Below are 19,449 nucleotides of genomic sequence, written 5' to 3' on the forward strand. Positions count from 1 at the left end.
AGGCGTTGCAGGGGGTGATATTAAGACCATTGTTTTCACCTGTCCTTTTGAAGGCCACTCACCTTATCAGGCCAGTCTAATACCAGAGGTGGCTAAAACACACAAATCGCTTTGTTTATCTTTCGTCACTTCACCTGCAGCAAGTGGTGACAGCCAGATTTACAGTGTAACAGTGTCGCTCACTCAGCGCAAGGATTTTTTTTTCAGGCCAGAAAGCTCAAGTGTATTTAAGGCACGGAGATTTACTCTGGGGCAAATATTTCAATTGAAAAGTCACGAGCAAAGTGTTTTATGACACTCGCAAAATAAAACTGCTACACAGGCAAAGAAAGGGGGTCAGCTTAGTCTTTACAACACTGACCCAACGGTTTTTTCTAACGTATTCACCCGTTGCCAGATGACGGACTGTGATATTTGAAAGCAGCAAGTACGGTCTTCTGTGTATGCAACATTGTTGTAATTTACTTTACTGCTTTCCAAGAATAGATTTTAACTTTTTGAGAAATTTGGGAGTGCAAATATTAAGAAAAATAGAACGCTTCGACTACAAAAGGCGGATGACCATGTTGTCTCCCCCCCCCCTCCTTAAGTTCGGGTTATTTGTTGGGTTTATCCAGCAGTTGTTGTAATAACAATTATATTATTCTACGAGTGGAACGATGTATCGATTTTCATCATTAAGTCCGAAGGTCAGAATCCGTACATTACATCAAACGTGTTCCAATGAATGTCATTTGATTCGTATTCATTGTATGAAATCGGTTCATGGTGACCACTGCAGCCACTGGAGGTGCCACCATTCGCCACAATGTGAAAAAGAGCATTTAAAAATCTAATTGCGACCCTGAAAGTGTGATAATTAATTGTGGATTAATCATTAAGCAACGCACTTAATCCCATCGTCTCGCTTTCATAAACCTACTCGATATAACTCTGATAATGCTGTTTGTTGCTGGCCATCTGACACTGTGCACACACATGCCAGCATAGCAAATGGTCTGATGACAATGTTACCTTCATATGTCCCGCGAATAGCGTGGTTTGCTACGTGCTGTGCGAAAGAAGTTCCACGTGCATACGTACATCCTCCAGAACAACAACAGGCTCTCTCTCTATGTATCTCTGTGATATCTGCCTGCTTATATGTTTGTCTATGTTTCTGGTTCTGTGTTTAATCTCTCTCTCAAATTTAGCATTCTTAGGAAGAACGTAATCAACCAGGTAGGGTGTTGACTGTTATGTTATCCGACTCTCTGTTGTATTACATTACATTTCTAAGTATACTAGATTTGTGTTTCTATTTAATTTATACCTGATGATGATTGCTTGTGTTGCAATCGAAACGTCGTATGCTAGTATAAAATTTAATTAATTATTTTATCTTTATACGTGACTTTACCGAAAGAACCAAAGAATAACAACAGGCAGCTCTGTGCACAGAACGTTGGCAGAGTCTGGATGCTTTCACCCCTTCCTTCGCACAGCCCGGTGCAGAGCAAATACCTGAAGCACATGCGAGCTGTCGGAGAGGTTGTCTTCCCGCTTGCGAGCCTCCTCCAGAAGCTGGGCGCTTTTCTTCTTCTCCATCTGCTCCTTGTGCTTCAGACTGGCCATCTTCTTTGTGTGGTCCTTCAGCCCCCTGGGTCACATGGTACAAGAGCGGCCCCCCACGTTATGCACCCGTGAATTTGTCGTGACGTTTCACGACATATTTTTTTTGGATCCGCAGCGATTATAAAGCACAGGTTATATGAACATGTTGTCAGATGCGCCGCCATCATCATTATCGACATCCCCGATCCATCCAGTGCTGGATGAAGGCCTCACCACACCTATTCCATCCTTCGTGGTCTAGCGATATCACAATCCATCATGCACCTACAACATGAGGCGATAGAATTGCTCTATCTCCGTGATGGTTGTACCTGCAGGTGTTTTTCTCCTTTGGTTGCCATTCCATTACCCGTCTCATTCATCGGCTATAATCTATTCAGGAAATGTGTCTTGTCTGCAATTTCACTCAACACGACGTCTTTAATTTGCACTTGCTCACTGATCAAAGCGATCTTCCCGTCTAGTTTAATTTCCAGCACAAATCTACTCACACGATTCCTGGTGCACTTTTCGTGCACATCTACATGCTTGTTTGTGGCGTTATATTTCATAACGAAAATAACACACTACAAATTGAGAGTGGAGTGAGGCAAGGAGATACACCGTCACCAAGGCAGTGACATTTGGAATAGAACGCCAACATTGGAATAGTGACATTAGAATGCGTTCCTCGGATAACGAAGAATGCATAAAGAGGCACACAAATAAAATATTAACCATCTCATACAGCACAGACATTGAAATGACTGTTAATAACGAACGACAGAAACATTTACAAAAAAAACTTAGCAAAGAAGGTTGCGAAGTTAGGCAAAAACTAAAAGAGCAAAGCAAAAGACACTTGAAATAATTTTACATGTAGGCTTTCACGACCGATGTTATGATTCCTAAATTAGTTTCTTTTGGGTTCGGTCATCGTGTCGGTATCATGTCTTTATTTTCAGAATGGGCAAGCAAAAAACAAGTGATAAACCTAAATTATCTATTCCAATAAAAACCTAGAAATCACTTATAATTAATCTGCTTAATAAAATGACGTAATTATTGGATACACTACTGAAAAACACAACATTTTTGTTCTATAGCAATTATTTAAGGTTGATCGGGATCAAAATGAATGATAAATAAAATGGAAAAAATCAAAGAGTAGAATTTATCGCTTAATATACCGCATTAAATAAACACACACAATACAATTTAGTTGTTTGATCACATTGACCATAATTAATTGCGACTGTAAATGCTTTTGAACACAGCAGGGCATACATTTATTGTACACATAGATCTAGCCGTTTGTCCCAAAAACCTGCAGCACAGTCAATGCAAACGAAGCTATCACTTAAAACTCGCAGAATAATTGTCCACATGATACACAAGCACATAAATATATGGGAGAAAAAAAACCAGCAAGAGATTTAGGGGAGCATACGTGATTTATAACAGAAAGCTACGTGATATGCAAAGGCACACAACGGCCCCAAGCAATACAACGTGAAGCCCAGCTCTGGCCAAAACTTCGCACAAGTGCTCCCAGGGTGTGTGCCCAAGTATTGTACCACGGCATCAATCACTCACGGCCACCTCCCCACCAGCAAGGGCCCTCTCCGAGGGGGTTATCAGACTTCCCCTTGCCATCTGGGCACTTGGCATAGCCAGAAATGAGGGTCAGTGCCCGCGCAAGAACCTAGGCGGCCACCTGTTCTGGTTCAGAGGGAAGGATGTCAGTGATGTGGCCGGAATTATTTTTTTGCCCGGCAAGACAGTCCGCAGACGCCGGCCACGTACGATCGAGGGAGAAAAACGAAAGGGGCCCCTCTGCTTTCTGTTTTTCATTCTCGCTGGCCTCTCTTCACCGTACCCGCAGCTGCCTTCAAAGAAAATTGTGAAAATGTGCAGAGTACAAAAGCCTCTGCCTACCCCCCCACCCCACTCCCTAGATGAATTGCTGAGGAATAAAGGATGGGTTTGGAATTTTCAAGAGACAACATATTTGTACCGATTTGTAAATTTATTTAAAGACCCCCTGCTGCCATTTCTTGCCAGGGTTATTGTTATAAATTGAGCTGGGGAGAGTTCCAAAGGTGCATATAAGTTCCTTCGAATTGCAACATGTTTTATTTTTTTAGATGGAAAAAAAAGGAAAAAGAACGCTTTCCCCTCCAGTTTGCTATTTATCATGCTGCCCACACAATCACGCTAATCTACCATGGCCATTCCAGAGACTTGGGTAAATGTGCATCGCAAACCACTAAGCTCTAGGAAAATAATTACTTTCCTTGCTCAATTAATTTTACGCTGCAATTAATCTTTTGTCATGTACTGCGAGGAAATGGCAATTCAGTGCAGGCGTGATGTGTTTGCGTGTTTAAATAAAGTTGCAACTTTTAAATAAGCAACTAAATGCGTACGAAAACGTAAGAAAACACACAAAATTGCAGAGGGCAGCAGATACCTATGAGGTGCATTAATCATGGAGCGGAGGAGGCACTCTCCTCGCCCACAAGTGAACAACACTTGCCCAAGCAGCATCACAGCTGTTAATTCTGAGAAGCAATTGCCACTTGCAGGAGCACGGAGGAGCGGCTACGCGCGTACGTGTGTGAATGTGTGCCAAGGCATGCGAACGCCAAGTGCTCGGCTCACTTTACAGTATAGATCAATGTCACAAAGTACTCAACAAACAGATTCTTTGCAGAAGATAATTTACAGTGCCTGCCATATCTAGAGGCGCAGCTGGCAAAACAACATCCCAAAGTCGATCCCTTCATTTAAATTTGGGTACATGGCGTCCGACAAGATCTATTCTCCAGCCGCAAGTGGTGACTGAAAAAAAATATGGGACCGCTATTTGCGATGTTTGCGTGCCTAATTCCTCTCCATGACAACGGTCTTGCATCCAGCAAGCACCTATATGTGCGACTTGGGACGAAAAAAAACCCTGGCACACAAGATGGAATGAAGATGGATGTTTCCAAAAACATTTCAAAATTGCTTCCCGTTACGTGGCACAAATGTACGCCAGCCCAGACGCTAATGAGTAAAAAGCCGCAGCAGGTTTTCTTCGCTTTATTGACTTACAGAGACTGTGTATGGGCATGCACAGCCGTTTTTGACAATCCACTGCTGGATGAAGGCCTCCTAATGCCGTGCGGGTCGTGGCAGTCATTTGACCATACCTGAACACGTTATAATATTGGCGGGGCTGGTGAAGTTGGGGAGCAGACATTGGAGCATAGTACAGGATATAAATTAATATTTCTGCACTGCCCTCTGGTGCCCACATAGGTACGAAGCAGCCTACAGCATCTGTTTTTGCATGGTGGTCACTCATCCAAGCGCTATCCAGTCTCAACCCTGTTAATCTTCAGAGATCTGCCACAGTGGAGAGCATCAAGAGCGATTTGTTTGTGAACTACGCATGGGTACGCAGCATTCAATTCAACGTGTTCGGATATTTGCTTTTATGCGGGTTAAAATAATTTATCCATTTATTTCATGGTATTTACATGTGCGACGTTTGATTGAGTCAACAAGAGCATCGGGTACAGAGGGGCGTCCAGAGTCAAATCAAGGCTAGCGATTTATGGCCGCTGCAAGTGAACCACAAACACGCACAAACGCATGCCAAACGCACTCAGAGGAACACCGATAAAAAAAATGACAAAGCGAGGGATGGGAAGCCCTCACGACGACTGACAACCGCGGTGTGCCACGGGTGTACTTAGCATCCGGCGAAGCTGCCCCGAGCCGCGATCGCGTACACCTTGTCCCATGGGGCCCCCCCCACAAGCTCTCATTGCACATCTGGGGATTTTCAAATCCCACTACGGAGCTTTCATTTCAAACGGCCAGTGTCACTGCCGCAGCATTCTGCGCATGACGAATGACCGATGTGCTGCCAGATTGTGAAATGGGCGCCGTGATGAATAGGGCCCGTTGGCCCCCTCCCCATCTCTGATCCGGCCCGTATGATGTACGGCGCCCTGTCCGGCGCGGACGCGATTTATGATCTACGGGAATCGCTGGCAGCATCCACAGGGCCAGCCGAAAATAAAAGCCAGCAGCCAAAGCGGACGCTAAATGCTTCTCGGCGCAACTATTTGCATGCAAATTAAATCGCCGCTGCAACATTTTCGCTGGCATTTTAAGACAGCTGCACTTTTATACAGTACGCGATACAATGAACTGCATTCCATCGCGTGAAGGCGCTGATAATAAATAAAGAAATAAAAAACAATTAAACAAGTAAAAAGCAACTGGAATGTTGCTAGATCGTTGACATTTGAACGGTTGTAAAGACACACAACGTGAGACATGAACACAGGAGGAAAACACGACGATTAACGCAGTCCACTGACGACTGTGACCTTAAAAGTTAAACAAAAAACCGAGGTGTGAATTATCACAGAAACAACAGCACCATGTCGTTACGGACGGCGATAACTCTGCTGTCAATCTGAACTCACAATACGGCAACGCGGGAGGAGGAAAAAAATAAAAATCATGATTGTAAAATGACATGCGTACAAGCGATGGTAGGCTTCGATGAGGACTACTAACCTGGGAGTAGAGCTGGGATTGGTGCAAGGGAGGTCGGAGTGACGGAGGAGCACACAGCATAAGGAAGAGTATTAGGGGCATGTCTCTCCGTGAACACAGTCATTTTGTCAAGACCCGCCGGCTGTAATATTGATGAATCTTGTTTTGGAAATGTGAGGTGACCAGGAGATGTCAGTACAGAAACGGATTCTACAAATCTATCCGTGCAGAGATTTTGAGTGTTACCACTTTATGCGTGTGGGTTTTTCTCCGGGAAGGCCAGTTTCCTCCCACGTGGCAACATTCATTGTTGAATAATACTGGTTAAACATCCCAATGAAGGACCTTTTTGGGAAGAGAAAAAAGTGTCTTGAGACTCAGTGAGGCTTTCATGAGTAAAAAAAATCTCCATGATTATAACTAAATATGAGAATAGGTTTTCCACTTTTTTCTGGCAACAAAACAGGTGTTAAGATGTTAAAACACCAAACTGAAACCTTTTACAATGAATCACGTCTGCATTCACCACAATACTTGTGGTCAGAATGCAAAAAAAAAAATTGATAATATATGCATTGTCTTTGAAACTGATTGGTCCACACCAGAGAAAGTTGTCTCTGGTGTGGACCAATCAGTTTCAAAGACCACAAGATTGTGGTTAATGCAGACATGATTCATTGTAAAAGGTTTCAGTTTGTTGTTTTAACATCTGTTTTGTTGCCAGAAAAAAGGGGAAAACCTATTCTCATATTCTGGTACTGGCAAAGGAGGTCCCATGATTAGAACTAAAGTTAACAATAAGGTTACATGCACTTTCTGATACAATACATTCAATTACATTATTTAAAGCAGTACAGCACAAAAGGATATTAAACAAAGGGCATGATTAGTTCAGAATAGAAAAGTGCTTTGAAATAAAACGAAACATTAGTCCATTGAAAAAACACTGAAGTTAGTTGGTCACATTCAAGTGTGAGCAAGTATCCAATGCTCAAAATGGAAATTGACAAACCACATGGAAATGAGCAAAGCTTGCACTGCTCTGTATGATGGTGTGGTGATCAAAGTAAACCCGTAGACTTAAACCGCAATGTCATCACTGAGTTCAGGCCATGGCGTAAACCCTATTACATTACAGACGTTAAAAAAGAAACAGTAAAAAAAGCTTTCTTATTCAAAAATTATTGTGAGTGTTCATGTATTTTCTCTAAGATCTAGAAAAGACCTGATTAAATAACATTTACATGGGGAAATTTGTATTGCTCAGACAAAGGGGAAAATACTAAGGAAGCTCTCTACCCTGGAGGGTAATTCAAACAACCTTTGGTCTGCTCTACATTTCTAACACTTTATTCAATTTTGTCTAAATTTTATTACGATTGTGCTCTTGGCATCACGTCATGATACAAAGCCTCCAATTCAGAACTCTCGGACAGCAGTGCATCATTCTGTGTTAGAGAATGGTCCGTGGACCATGGAAGAAGTTACCACAGAAACTCGTCTGAGATTCCTTCAAGTGATGTCATTTTACCGCATAATAGGGGTGCGTGAAGTTTTCAAGGTGAAGTGAAAATGTTGCCACTTGAACGACTAAAGTAAAAGCATTGTTGTTCTTGTTTAAATGTTCAATTCATGGCAGTCCACCCAATGTACGTATTTGTACGTATAACATCTATTTGAATTCAAAGAGCAAGAATTTAGCCAAATTAGTAAAAACACTAATTTAAAGTGCGGGCTAAGACAATCACCTCCCTACACTTGAGAATGCAGTTCATTCTCAGTTAGCCGCCAAGATTAAAATACAGAATCTTAACAGTGGCAGCCCATTGCCCCGACACCCAAAGCTACCTGGCCACCTCTTGTTAAGCAGCTGCATTAATGACGATGAAGCGATGTCGCGTCAAGTCCTTTCTACGCGATTACACCCAACAGTTCGAAATCGGGAAACTCACTTCTCCAGCTCAGCAATCTTCTTGTCCTTGTCGTGCTTCTCGTTCTCCACCTCCTTGAGGATCTCGAGGAGGCGGTCCACCTCTGCCTGCGACTTGGCCACCTCCGACCGGTTCTGGGATAATTCCTTCTCGAGCTGCCGGATCCGGTCGGTGAGCTCGGGGCTCGTCCGTGCCTCCTCCTCCGCCACCTGGGACTGTGATGGCGAGGAACCACAGCGCCAGCAATCGCTACGTCAATGAGCAACTTCAGAAATGTGCAAGCAAGAGCGATGGCTGTTTCAACCGAGAAGAATTCGAATTAACAACGTCCAAACATCGAGGAGAAAAACGTCGCTCCTCCTGGCTTTGACGTTCCTCCTCGAAGACACTGGTGGAACCATCAACGGCATCAGGAGATCAACAGGCTGCTGCACACATCTCCTTCGTAAATGGAACATTAAAGACAAGCTACAGTGCGACTGCGGCAATGCAACCCAAACTATGTACCATATTTCTAGATTTGAAGCTTTCGTGACTGCAAGGATTCATACTCTTAGGTTTTTTCGGTAAAGTCACGTAGGTAAAAATTTGGGAATTTTGGAATTTTCCTCACTTGATGCAGTAATTTTAGCTGTGGCGGTCCCACCTGATGGCGGAGACTTGTGTTGTCTCCGAAACGTCGTGATTTATTATTTTATTTTATTTCCATTATTACTTTGATTAACTTTTAATTTTATTTTTTACCTACGTGATTTTACCGAAAAAACCTAAGAGTATGTACCATATGGTAAAGCAATGTAGTCTGTGCTCCGAAAACAGAGATTCTGATCAACCAATGTGCATGCATGTCATACGAGCACACGGAGGACGCATACATACCGTCAGGTATAGAAACACTACCAAAATAGCAATTCATCTTGCATAGTGAAAAGGTTATGGTTAAGCCCTGCAAATTTCTTGCCCGTGTCAGCACTGGTGGAAGGATATCCACTAGAGTGAGCTCTAGTGGACTCGCCCACACTGGCCTGACACGTTGGAAGAGGTGGGACGACGCAAACTTTATCTACCACAGACGACTTGCCGCTCAACTGCGGCGTGTGTACGCACGTACATTGCGGGGCGGACAAAGGCAGCATCCATTTGCAAAGTTACACGGTGATTTATTTGACAGAGAAATTAAGTAAAACATTTAAGGGATTACAAACAGAGAAGTGTTGTGGTATTTATCCATCTTCACAGTTGTCCCACAAAGAGAGTGCATTTTGTTGTTTGTTAACACCTAGCCCATTTGTCCAATCCACTAAGGCCTTGTGTAGTTTTCTAGTGAAGAGACAATGATGACACTTGAATGACTGGAGTAAAAGAGCTGACAGTGTTGTTGTTTTGATTTTTGGAAATGTTTTCATGGCACATGACACTTGGCTGGCAGCTTGCTACCCACAGCATGAATCCGTCACGCATCACCATAGCGGATAACCGTCAGAACACCAGTGTTTAAAATCAGCAGCATGACTAAAAAACGAAGCGTGAAAAAAATAATCCCTCAAACTACAAATAGATCCTTTTTTTCGCCAAACGGTTTTGAGCTAGAAAAAAAAGGAAATAAACAATGGACAAAAATAACGCAATTCCCAATTAATTTGGAATAATGTTTTTTTGTCAGCTTGGTCTCACGAAAAAAAAAAATAGGACAAATGCACAACACGCTCGCTTATATGCAATAAACTGGACATGAAAATTGGGTTTTCAAGATAAAATTCCCACACACCTGAACAAACATATTACTGGAGGAATTTAAAAAGGGCAGCAATTTTCATTTACGATGGCATCTTAAACTGTCTTGCTGCCCAATCACCTCCAATTACTTCCTGCAATGGAACCTGTGTTATCAGTGTGTGTACGCTGTAATTAGGCTCCCTTTAGTCCATGTCAGTGCCTCTCAAAGCCATTCCCACCGTGGTTCAACTTACCTCTACGCCCAATCTTCTCCACTCACATTCAGAGCAGGTACCAATTGGTGTGTGAAAAAAGGGGTTAAACAAACTTTGTCCACTTGATAAACTGGCAGACAAGCAGCGCTTGGAACACGAGGATGCCATTAGGACTAGCCCACAGAGATCACTTCACGTCACCTGGAACCAAGGTGTGCAATGAAACTGCAGGAAAATTCACATTCACAGGAGTTTTCGCAATCAATTAATGCCTCTGACCAGTATTCACATCCTCATTGTCATCTCCCATGATCAATCGACTGCTGGATGAAGGCCTCCTTAAGTCATCGCTATCTCATGATCCTGCAAGGCAATAATCCACCAAGAACCTGCATTTGAGTTAATGTCATCGCTTCATCTCCTCAGTTGATGTCCTCTCAAGACGTGTGGTTCCATCTCTTATTATCCTTCACCGTCGGCCACCATCTCTTCTATCGACGCATTCTGCCCAGGCAGACTCACTTTCTTAACAGTTATAACCGTGTATTGAACCTGCAGAGGGGGTCCCTCTGATCCACATGATTCTCTTTCTGTCTCTCAATGTAATTCCGAGCCACGCATCTCTCCACGCTTCTTTGCGCACTTTTAAAATTTACATTCCATTTTCTTTGTTAATGATCGTGTTTATGATGAATATTTCACATCAGGTGGTACACATGAAAAAAAATGTAGGCACATTACTGCAGGTATTACAAATATAGAAATAAAATTGAGGTCAGTGGAGTAAAACACTTGAGTTTTACTGGTAGGAACCTCCTGGTTACACCAGCCCACAGGGGATTATTGTGTCCGTCCGTCGTGCAGGGAGGGGCTGGGTGGGGAGGGAGGGGCTGGGTGGGGAGGGGAAGGTGGAGAGGGGCTGGGTGGGGAGTGGCTGGGTGGGGGTGGGAGGGGTGGGGGAGGGGCTGGTCACCACGTGGTGCCCTTATAAAACTCAACGTTTAACCTACTCACGCCGGCTTGTGCCCGCACTCAGTCGGGCATATTTGCGGAATACACCACGCCGCCGTTGCCCCTGGCCATTGACCGAGCAACCTAACGTTCCTACCAGCTCCCTCCGCAGGAATGTGTTTTGGCAACGATGAGATAAACACTTTTGTCACTGACCTCTTTAAAAATGAGGAGTGATCTCTATGAAGCAAGCTTTAACAGTCTGCACATTCGTGCCTGCCTGCCTGCCCTGATATTTTAAGTGGACTATAGGGATTAAAACTTTTTTTAATGAATTTCAAGAAATGTAAATAGATCTTTACAAAATGATGTTAAATTTCACTTCTTTCCAAATTTTATAAATTACCTCGGATAAAAAAAAATACGCATCGAGATATCTGCCAAAAAAAAGACTAAACAATTAGAAAATAATGTAATGAAATAAAACTCTGGCACGCTTAACTCGACGAAACATTTACGTTACTCTGTCATCGTGGGGCTTCAGAAAGCCAAACAAAACCCCAGTCAAGTAACTATACAAAAAAAAAACAAATTGTACACGCTTGTGACCAGCAATATGCACTTTTGTCTGAACAAAAAGTTGGATATATTTGCCGATGTGTACGTATCCCCACACATGAACGAACAAAAGAATGGTCGGAACGGTGCAATTGCACGAGTGTCATTAAAAGTACATTTCCAGCGATGAAAAGTGAAAAGCGCGAAGGAAACAAAAAACGAGTTCTTGAAACACATTCTGATGCCTCTGCAATGCGACAGCACTCACAAAGTGTGAACAATCCAAGCAAATTTCTGGAAATGCACTCTGTTTCTGTTGGGGTGCATTGCACACACAGAACAACATTAATGTAATGGGGGTATGGCTCACCACCTCTTTTTTTTGTTGCAGACTTTCAATACAAGGAAAGGGTTTAAAAAAAGAAACTCCCACGTGTTCATCAAGCAACCACAAAGACATTATCAAGTCATTATCTGTGCCCCAATTATAAACACAAACAGGCCATTTTGTAATTGTTTCCAGCGTGTTTTCCTGACACGCAAAGTATTGCATGCCAAAAAATAAATGTATTGTGGTGCTCGTTTTCATTTAATTGTTCTCAGAAGTGAGAGGGGGAACCCAGCGTGATCTTGCCCGTGTCGAATAAGATTTTAAAATCTTTATTTACAGCCCTATATTAATCCACTGCTGGATGAATGCTCGCCTTCAGTGTCGATTATAAGTGAAAAGATGTGGGAGGCCAGCAGATATCGCTTGGGGCCAGGAATCGAACTGAGAATAAAACACACACACGTCTAAAATTATGCATTCCTGTTTCTGCTATCTCGCAGAAACCACTCGTAGAAGAAAACTACCATTTTTACTTGTAGTCTACCCTCCTGTAAATAATCAGGCAATGCCAACCCGTATCAAGTAGAGGTCAAATGTGGGTGGTAAGGCCACACATGCAACTACTCAAAATTGCTTATAATGTATATTCGAAGAGACCAGTAAATAGTAACAACTATTGTTCATGGTTCTGTGAGAAGTCGGAATGTTTAGCCTGCGTTCTCCTAGAGAACCATCCGCTAAAGCTGCCGAATGCAATACCAGCATTTTGACTAATGTGCGAGGTCTGGTTACATTTAGTCTGGAAGCAATTAGAGATGCTGCATTTGACCATATTTCAATTCTGTCATGTTAAAGGCACTCAGGGTTTAGTGGCCCGTGCAATCATACATGTGCACACGCAATAAGCACGCACACACAATTTAGCACAAACACTGCATCCTCAGCAGGAACATTAAAAAAAAAGGTGACGTGGACTACAATTTCAATGTAATTATACACTTAAGCCAACGTTCACAGAAACAGACTAACTCTGTTTTTTTACGATCAATCCATTTGTGCAAGACGAATTCCAACCGCGTTATAGAGTTAGAATTACTTCAGAACTATAATCCATTGTCTGGAAAGATGCAAGCTCTTGACGGCACGGTGCGTGGATTCATCGATTAATATTAATCTTAAGCTCAAGACACACGCGTCAACTTGTGCCTGCGTACGGATTCGACTATTTAATTCGTATAGCTATAGGTTGGTGCCATTCATGGAGCCTCGAGCAGGAATAATAAAAAAAACTAAAATAGTTTCATGACTTTGCCGAAATGCTGGGGAGAGGTGACCTGTTTGGAACTGTTTCACCTCACCCATTTGCTACTTTTACACACGTCCATGCACAGCCCTTTGTCAATCTACTGCTGGACGAGGACTTTCCCAATGCTGTGTGCATATTCTCTGGGGTTATGTGACCACGTGTGGGTTGGTGAGGGCAGGTAGCAGAGGTGGGAGCATAGACGTACAGTACACTGATAAACAGTGAATTTTAATGCCCGGACGGCCAAGGCTCCGAGTTGTTTTGGCAAACGCCATGGAGCATTACCCACCTTGACTTGCATTGGGGAAGCCATTTTGTCAAATTGCCTCTTATAAGAAAACCAAATTTAACTTTTTGCTAAACCCCCATTTATGAACAAATAATCAAATGAACGTTAACTCCATAATCAACGTTAACTCGCTCGTTACAATTTCTCCACCGTGAAATCCAACAAGGGAGGGTTCAAATAACCATTTGGCCATTTATTAAAAATGTCATCCGGCACGCAAATGTTAGCCATCTCTCTACATGCACGCTTAGACATTCTAAGCCTTAAAAATAAATCACCTTAAAAGCAGCACGACTGTGCTGAGGCCTTCAGTAATGCGTCGGTTTATTTATCATGCATTACCGATGCATAAAAATAAAACTTACATCTGTTACTTTCCACGAGGATATATGTTACATCCAAGCATTAAAGCATATATGCAACGGAGCCATTTTTATTTTCTATGGCTGGTGGAGTCTACATACGAACGCTCTCTCAGAATCATAAACAGCTTACGAGACAACTTAGTCTTGGCAAGATTCGGTAAAAAACAATTAAAACAAAGCGCCGTGTAAGTAAAATTCTTTCACTGTCTCAAGGCTCTCTCAAAATCATACTGCATTCGATTCTACATTCGGCGTGGCAGTTGAAATAATGGTGCAATTTTCTAAAATCCCCTAGTCTCTTTCAACCCAGCAGTATAAATGAGTCCACCACGGTTAGTCCATCGGCAGGTCGTGTGCCGTGCGGCAAAGTATGGGTACTGCCACCTTTTCAAAGACACCGGTGTGGAGGAATAGGCCAATATAAACCGCTAGACTGGCTCTCTAGAGCTTCCTCTCACAACAGCATCGGCAGCTTACTTGTCGAGTCTGCCTCCGTGAGCCAAATCTCCTCCCTCCTCAAAGTACTGGAGAACAGAGTTTGGGATTTTTGTCCACAGAGTTTCTGTGCCCCCTCCCCTACGTCACTGTTCGTGCTTTGCATCGGGCACCGACTGAAATATAATAAAATATTTAAAAAATACATCGGCGAGCTAAACAGCAGCACAACCGCGCAAACCTCCGCAGTGGTCATATAAATTAATTTCCACGCGCGGGGAATGAAGCGTCGGACTTCATGCCGAACAAAACGGAATGGGAAGTCAGTTTTGAAGTTAGATTAAAAAAAATCCATGTTGAAAGGAGCATCATCCATCCATATAAGCATGATTATCAGGAAAGCTAAAAAACTGTCCCCACAATTATTGGATGGCAGGCACTCTTCAGCAACAACTGTGCATGCGTGCATTTCACTTCCCACCTTCCGGAGATGCGACTCCAGCTTGCTGCATTCCTCTGTCCTCTGCTCCAATGTGATCTCCAGAGACTTGAGCTTAGAGTCCTTCTTGAGCCCAGCCGAGGCGAGAGAGGAGGCATGCTCCTTGAGGTCCAGCAGAGACGACTGCGGGGAGAATCGTATGGCTCTCATTACCATCAATCGCCATCATCACTTTATACTTATCTCGTGCTTCTCATGCAGTACACATCTCAAGGAGTCCTTGGGCAGGGGATCCCCCCCTGCGGCAGCTGTCTGCGCAGCACCAGCTGAAGGCAGCACCAGCCAGCAAGTAGACATTAAGTCTGCCAGCAGGCATGACGATACTATGTGGCTTCCAAATTCAGTAATTCGCAGGTAAATTGTAAAAAAAATGTAATGCCATGATTCATCAGCATCATGATTTTATCATCATTCTCATCGGCAGAGTTCTAGCCACTGATGGATGAAGGCTACCCCACGCCGTCGCCATCTCTTACAGTCCTGCAGTGCCACAAAGCGCCGTACGAACTGACCTCTGAACCGCATTTCTTGCAGAAAGCACTTCTCTGGCGCATTTTCCTCCTTTGGCAAACATTCCGTCACCCAGTTTCATCCATCCACCAATCATGCCACCCCCCTAGTCTCAATGTGCACTGCGCAAGCACACTTACTATTCTCTTGCCGTCATCGCCCCTCACCAAAAGCGGCCGTACGTACGCTTGGGGCTTCTTGTCAGACAGAGCCAGTAACAGACATGGGGACGTGGCCTTGTGGCACACGGTGCCAGGCACTTTGGCATGTCAGGGCAAAGGAATTACGTTCGAACACGTGCACATTTTGACAGGATCGTGATTGCACGTGAACACACAGGCACACTCGCCATGCACAGTGCGCACACTCAAGGGGCACTGCAATTAAACTCGCAACTCCAACCTTGGGTGTTATTCCTAGTGCCTTTGAGAGACGGGAAAACTCTTCTGGAAGACGCGTGGGAAAGTTTTGTAACCTATGACCTATGGTATTATTTTATTTCTGTTCCCGCTGCTTAAAAAATGTGGGCTCTTGAAAGGTTGGAGAAAATTAGCATGACGCCAACAATTGCGCAATGATTTTACAACATCATTTGAGGGCTATATCAAGTGGGCTCTGCATAAATGCTCATGTAAATGTATATATTTTTAAATCCACATTTTTTAACATCTTAACTTGACTGTGGAGGAATGACCTCTGTAAATGCTTAAATGCTCAAAAGTATATCCTAAGCGCATGCATATTACATTAATGTATTTACCTTAATATTGGACATTTTTGTGAAGTGGGCATTAGTAAAGCGGAGTAATGGCATTTATATCATGAGAAAATGACCGAATATTCTTTAAGCCTTCATAAATCACACTTACAATAAAGTTCGAAGTAATTTTTCTTACAATAATAGTTTTGTTAATATGTCAAGGACAGACAAGATGACGAACATAAATGCATTACATATAGCAGATACTATTTTTTTTAAATAATAATTAGCTACAGGCAAGTTAGATTTCTTGGACAACTCATGCGAAAACAAGAGACTGAACATAATGTTACAACTGGGAAAATGATTCGTACAAAAAATCCGGGGAAGATAGTGAATTAAGCACATAAACAATTTGAACAATTGGGATTCAAATGGGAGTGTCCAATGCAAAGTTATTGAGTAATATCACACGCAGAGTTTGATGGATGGAAAGCCACCCATGACAGCCGACGTCTTTGAGAAAGGACATTGCACGTACAGAGACATTGTTAACTTCCACGTACAACAAATATTGTAGAGAGATACTTTTTTACTCTTTGTTTTTTTCGGTAAAGTCACGTAGGTAAAACATTTAAATAAATTAAATCACGACATTTCGGAGGCAACACAAGCTTCCGTCTTCAGGTGGAACCGTCACAGCAAAATTACCGTATCAAGTGAGTTCCACCTGAAGACGGAGGCTTGTGTTGCCTCCGAAACGTCGTGATTAAATTTATTTTAACTTTTTACCGACGTGACTTTACCGAAAAAACCAAGAGTATGAATCCTTGCAGTCACGAAAACTTCAAATCTAGAAATTGATACGTTTTTAATGTAGAAACCAACAAGTGTGTTAAAACACTCCGTTTAATTGCTCATGGCGTGAACCTGAAGTGTAAGCTGCATTTATTACATTAATCAACCCTGTAAAGATACCACAATGAGCCGTATAACCCTTGCAGTGAACCTCCTAATCTTACACATTCTTGGAGTAGTGCTCCATAGGCTATGCCACCATGCAAACATCTGCTAAATCATGTGAAACCACTGAATTAAAAATTACACGCACGAGGGTATCATATGAGACCGTCTGGGCTGCACATTTGGACCCCCCCCCCATCGCCACCACCCGTCGCCCCTGAACTACAAGGTGATTAAATAAATATACGCGAAAACAGGCATATGTCAGTGCTGTGTGTGTGGCAGAGAATGCCTATAATGCAGTTTCATTGAAGCTGAGATGGTTGATCATTCAGATAGAGCTATCATTTGCATGAGATGGCCACTTCCAGGGTAATGAGGTGCCTCTATTAGGCAGAACACGTTTAAAGTGTATGTTGTTTTACCAAAATTGGCGCACTTTCGATGAAGGTTCCCCCCATAGCTCATCTCATGATTCTGTGATGTAAGAACCCACTGAGCGCATGCGCAAGAGCTGGTTCCATTGCCCCATCTGCTCGGCGGACATCTTCTCAAATGCGTTTCATTCCCTGGCTGCCACTGTTACTATTCTTGAGCATTGGCCAGTGTTCCTTCTGGAGGCGTGTTCTTGTCCAAGCCTACTTACTTTTCTTAACAGTTTAAAGTATGTCTCTACGTCTCTCAATGTTTTTTTTTTTAGCTCCTGTAGGAGCTTGCAAAATTGCTGAAAGCTACTATATTTCCAGTCGCTGTGGTGGGGATATTGGAAAAACATTTTCAATGAGCAATAATCATGCCCTTGGATAAACCTCATTGGCTACGATACTGCCACCTGTGCAAAACTACTCCGAATGTCATTTGAAGCAAATATGGACAGATGATCAGTACATCCAAATGGCTGGCGACACAGAGTACTGGGCGAAATGGAAAGACGGGGGTTTACCTCCTTCTCAGAGAGCTCTGCCTGGACAGTGTTGACCTTCTCTTTGAGGTCCTTGTTCTCCTTCTTGTAGGCCTCCACTTCCTCCTGTCGCTCCCGGTCGTCACGTTCTCGCTGCTCCTTCAGACGCTCGATTATCCTCTCCTTCTCGGCAAAGACACAAATGGAGGAGGGGTCATTGAAATGGCCTTTCTCCATGAAAATACACAAGCTGTTCTACGGGCCAAACTATTCCAGAGCCTCAGGTGTCCTTAGGAATTATGCTTTTGTTCATCACCGGCCGACATAAGCCACGCTCAAGTGTGTGTGAGGACAAGTGACCAAGTAGCTAAAATCAGCGGTGGAAAAGTTTTTTCTAATAAGCAAGGTTACTGGAACACAGTGATGAAAAAACAGCAGTTGAGAAAGTAGAAAAGTATTCCCATAGGGTGAAAAAATATTGGAAAAGACACCGAAACCACATTGAACAAATACCGTGAGCAGCATTGAAAATCAGCATAATGAAAGATAATAAAAAAGAACAGAATACGGTGGTGAATTCAAGAGGTCAACGTTACAATGATCGTGCTGTCAAATGCCAATGGCTGAGCCGTGCCATAGTAAATGATGGGCTAAGGGCAAAGCCAAGCCCAACAGCACGCGAGAGCATTGGAGAACAGGCACGTGGCTCGGAGAATTAATCCTACTGATCTACCAGGCACACATGGCAAATATGATTATTAAAATTTGAATGCATTGACGAGCAAGTATATTCGTGACGGGGCGTCCTACACGTCTGTCTGGGGTTTGAGCGCTCTTCCATAGTTTACTCAGACTAAACATTCAAGATTGGCTGAACGTTCAAGATTGGCAATCTGGTGGAACAGTAAAGCACCAGATTATTATTCTACCAGAGTTAAAATCCCGTCCAAAGGGTCAATTCAAGATTGGCAATCTTGAACGTGCGCTTTTGCCTACGTGTCTTTCCGTCTAGCCTGCTGAGCTCTCGGTTCCAGTAACAAGTGCAATGGGCTTACCGTGAAAGAGCGGGGTGGGGCGGGAAGTGGCCAAGACGGCAACAAAGTTTCACTTGTTTGAGGTTTGCGCACAAGTGAAATCATTTAACGATTCTACCGCAAAAAATACTTCCATCTTCACGGTTACATATGTGCAGGCTTATCACAGCAATCCCAGGTGCCTCTTGGCCCAAACTTAGCCTTGGACCACAGAGCCAAAGGGAAGCAAAGCAAAAATGGACTTAACCTACGGGAAGAAATATAAATCTTCGTGGCATCATTTTTTTTAAACCAGAGCAAGTGTTTGAGGGGGGGGGTGGTTGCCACTTGACAGCAGCAGTGACAGCATAGAGACCACATGTCCAGACCTACTTCCACGCACGGTGCAATGTCGAGCAATAAATTGTGCACCATCTGTTTGTATTAACAATGACAAATTTAACAAAAATCACATTTAATCCAAAGAACAGGGACACGCACATGCAGAGCTAGCCCTCAATTTTCAGTGGTAAAAATGCTGATGGGAATAGCGCCACTGGTAGAACAGTAAAGCTCCAGATTAGTATGTTCCAGAGTTCAAATCCCGTCCAAA

At 43.2% G+C, this 19,449-nt stretch overlaps 1 protein-coding gene and 1 non-coding gene across 11 annotated transcripts in view; both read right to left on the reverse strand.

Annotated features, from left to right (window-relative positions):
* LOC144730080 (ERC protein 2-like) overlaps window positions 1–19,449 on the reverse strand; it is a 180,191-nt gene that overhangs the window by 98,747 nt on the left and 61,995 nt on the right. For all 10 annotated transcript variants that reach the window (XM_078610611.1, XM_078610610.1, XM_078610609.1 and 7 more), the window contains 4 exons: window positions 17,866–18,006; window positions 14,732–14,872; window positions 8,106–8,299; window positions 1,504–1,639 (listed from right to left, as the gene is read on the reverse strand). In XM_078610611.1, the coding sequence (XP_078466737.1) occupies window positions 1,504–1,639; window positions 8,106–8,299; window positions 14,732–14,872; window positions 17,866–18,006 (612 nt within the window). The remainder of the gene's footprint in view (window positions 1–1,503; window positions 1,640–8,105; window positions 8,300–14,731; window positions 14,873–17,865; window positions 18,007–19,449) is intronic.
* On the reverse strand, window positions 17,623–17,766 carry LOC144730161 (U4 spliceosomal RNA). Its single transcript, XR_013587794.1, has one exon. It is a non-coding gene; the product is annotated as a U4 spliceosomal RNA (small nuclear RNA).

Source organism: Lampetra planeri, chromosome 34 (genome assembly GCF_965212315.1).
Source record: "Lampetra planeri chromosome 34, kcLamPlan1.2.h2, whole genome shotgun sequence".
Taxonomy (NCBI): domain Eukaryota; kingdom Metazoa; phylum Chordata; class Hyperoartia; order Petromyzontiformes; family Petromyzontidae; genus Lampetra; species Lampetra planeri.